The following is a 3,819-nucleotide window of genomic DNA, read 5'->3' on the forward strand; positions in this document are numbered from 1 at the left end:
CCCACTAGATCTGAAAAAACAGTTAATATGTAGATCAAATCAGTCTTCAGAAACTGGAAAATATGGTGGCTGTCCTAAGGGAGCAATGCTGGTTAATCAGATTGCATATTAAAATTCTCTAATTTTAAGTAGCAATCCACTCACACTCTCTTTTTTTGGACTTAAGTATTTTAAGCAACGTTTTCTTCCATGCTGCTGCTCTTAATTTTAAAAGTGCCTGTGTTCATTGAGAAAATATGGTACAGATGAAAACCTTTCAAACCTTTTATTAATAAATAAATTTCTTCACAGTTTTTCTTTTCCAGCATGACACCCAGTGACAGGTCACAGGGTTCCACAAATGCCCTCTGAAAAAGGAGAGGAATTGTTTCTTCCACTCTAAAATGTTTGCTCACAAAACTATTTAAAAGTAGCAGCTACAAAATCTAAGAAATTCAGTGGTTTTTAGCTTCAACAATTGTAATGGATAATTAAGAGTGTCTTTGGGTCTGATATGGTTCTTTAAATATAAGGACATTCCCATGCTATTTCAACAAGTTGTTTTAGTCATTAGAAATTAAAACAGAGAAAGTTCAAATAGACCAATATCAAGAACATACACACATAAATGCTCTTTGTTTCTAGTGTAACTAATATGTAGGTGTTTACAGACTCACTATCTTGGTATCCACAATCATTTTATGTACTTCCTTAAAAGTTATAGAAAACAAAATATAATATAATATAACATAATATAATAATATAATATAATATAATATAATATAATATAATATATAACATAACAGTATAATAATAAATTGCATATATATATATATATATATTCCGACTACATACTTTACAGTTATATAATTGTGTTACTAATTTCTAATAAACATTCAAAAATGTTGCCTGGTGTTTTTAATTTATCATTTAATTTTTTTTTTTCCATTTTGTGTCCCATACAGTAAGCAGTTACTTTGGATAATACAAACAAAATGTTCAATTCTTTTTTTAATTTTTTAATGCTTATTTATTTTTGAGAGAGAGAGACAGTGTGAGTGGGAGAGGGGCAGAGAGAGAGAGGGAGGCAGGGAATCTGAAGCAGTCTCCAGGCTCTGAGCTGTCAGCACAGACCCCAGAATGGGGCTCGAACTCATGAACCATGAGATCATGACCTGAGCCTAAGTCAGACACTTAACTGACTGAGCCTCCCAGGTACCACCCATGTGCCCCCAAAGTGTTCAATTCTTGACAAAGAATTCTCCCAACCACATATTAGAAGCAATTATTTAGTAAACAGAATGATATTAAAACAGTGTTTAAGGGAGAGGTTTTACTATGTATTACAAAAAGAGACATTTATCCAGGACAGAGAAGAGAAAAGAAAGGAAAGAAATTTCCCTGGAGGATTGGTAGAGGAACTGATTTTTGATAATTACAGCACAATGATGCCCAAAGCCCTTTCCGCTGTTCTTTATAACCTAATCATTTTGATTCCTTTTCTTCTCCCCCACTTTCTTGGGATCAAATTGACATATAACATTGGGAATTTTTAAAAAGGTACAAGGTGGGTTTTGATATATGTCTACTTGGTGAAATCATCATTGCTATAACGTTAATAAACACATTCGTTGCCTTACGTAGTTACCAACTTTATATCGTGTTGAGAACATTTAAGAACAAATTCTTAGCAAATTTCAATTATGCAATACAGTATTGTTAATTGTAGTCACCATACTGCACACTATGTCCCCCAAAGCTTATTCAGCTTATAACAGAAAGTTTGTACTATCTGACCAACGTGTCCCCATTTTGCCCACTCCCCAAGCTCCTGGCAACCACTGTTCTACTCTCTGCTTTTATGAGTCCAGCTTTTTTAGATTCCACAAACAAGTGAGATCATACAATATTTATCTTTCTCTCTCTGACTTATTTCACTCGGCATAATGCCCTCAAGGTCCATCCATGTTTTGGCAACCACAACTTCTTTACTTTGAAAAGTCATGACTTGGCCACCTCAAGACCTCTCTAACTGTCAGATACACTGCCTACTATCTTTACTTCTCCAGGATCCAACTTGCATCTTTTGAGACTCAATATCTCCAGCCAATGAAGCCTTTCTTTTATACTAGATTTAGACATTTTCTGTGGATAAAGCCCCTTGTTTTTTTACTTCATGATGAATTTGAAAGTTATGAATTATTTGGTGCTTAGTTAGGTAATGTTGGTTACCTTGAGTAGATTACAAGTTTCGTTAGTATAGAAACTACTGGATATGCCATGGGATACAAAGCATTTAAATACCCAAGTTCACTTAGTAAGCACACACTCAATCTAAGTATAATAAATTAATGTTTGAATGAATAAATGAACAAATAAAAATCTGGCAAAATGAGAAAAGTGAGAAAAGTTTTCCACAAAGAAGGAGTACTGTATACAAAATCTAGATGCATAATAAAGTATGATATATATAAGGAACTGCAATATTATTGTGATAGGGCTTCAAAACAAACTCATTTTATTCAATTAAAGTTTTTGAGACAACTTTATTTCTCTTCTGTTATGCAATATAATTTTATATAAACTATAACCACAAAGTATGTGTGTGTGTGTGTGTGTGTGTGTGTGCATGTGATATTTAAAACCATCTTTTAATTTTTATTTTTTTCAGGGCCTCTTTCACATCTTTGTTCCTCAGGCTGTAAATCAGTGGGTTTAACATGGGAATCACAAGGGTGTAAAACAAGGAGGTCATTTTGTCTTGATCAAGAGAGTAGGAAGAACTCGGCCGGAAGTACATGAAGAGCAGGGTCCCCTGGAAAGTTGCAACAGCAGTTAAGTGGGAGGTGCAGGTGGAGAAAGCTTTGAACCTCCCCTCAGCAGAGTGGACCTTCAGGACGGATAGGATTATATAACAATAAGAGATAAGGACTCCTAAAATGGTACTCAGTTCAATGAAGCCAAAAAATGTGAATAATGCCAACTCATTGATCTCTGTATTTGAGCAGGAAAGAAGGTAGAGTGGAGGTAGATCACAGAAGAAATGATTAATCTCCTTTGATCCGCAGAAACATAACCGGAATGTTAGTGTCGTGTGTATCAAAGCATCTGCCGTGGCCAGCACGTAAACCCCAGCCATGAGCAGGAAGCACACTCTGCTGGACATGTTGACCGTGTAGAGCAAGGGGTTGCTAATGGCCTTGTACCGATCAAAGGCCATCACCGCCAGCAGTAGGCACTCGGAATCAGCAAACGTACAGAAGACCAAGAATTGCAGAGCACAGCCAACGAAAGGGATTGATGTGTTTTTGGCTAGAAGGTCTACCAACATTTTGGGCCCAATAGCTGTGGAATAACAGAGGTCACAGAAAGAGAGGTGGCTAAGGAAAAAGTACATTGGCGTGTTCAGCTGAGAACTCATTCTAATTAGAATAATCATTCCGAGGTTTGCAAAAAGATTAATGAGATAAATAACAAGAAACATTGTAAATAGGGTTGCTTTCATCCCAGGGTTATTGGTAATTCCCAAGAAAATGAAATCAGTCAAGGATGAACAATTTCCTCCATCCATTCTTCTATATCCTTGTCTAAACTTTTGAGAACATGACCAAGACGATGATAGATACACATGTAACTCTTCCGACAGCCACAAAATACCTGTAAGGCAGAACACAATTTCTTCCCTCAACTGTCTTTTATACTCATAAAATTACTTGGTCAATTCTTTAAAGAGGCATCGCTACCTCTATGGTAATAATAAAAACATCTACGATAGGTGGTTAAGAAACTTTGATATAAATCTAGATGTCATTTAGGGCACCTGGGTGGCTCAGTCGGTTG

The 3,819-nt window shown here is 35.9% G+C and overlaps 1 protein-coding gene across 1 annotated transcript; it reads right to left on the reverse strand.

Moving 5' to 3' along the window:
* Window positions 1-2,617: 2,617 nt before the first annotated feature.
* On the reverse strand, window positions 2,618-3,550 carry LOC122482759 (olfactory receptor 5W2-like). Its single transcript, XM_043579056.1, has one exon. The coding sequence runs from the start codon at window positions 3,548-3,550 to the stop codon at window positions 2,618-2,620; it is 933 nt and encodes a 310-aa protein (XP_043434991.1).
* Window positions 3,551-3,819: the final 269 nt, after the last annotated feature.

Source organism: Prionailurus bengalensis, chromosome D1 (assembly GCF_016509475.1).
Source record: "Prionailurus bengalensis isolate Pbe53 chromosome D1, Fcat_Pben_1.1_paternal_pri, whole genome shotgun sequence".
NCBI lineage: Eukaryota > Metazoa > Chordata > Mammalia > Carnivora > Felidae > Prionailurus > Prionailurus bengalensis.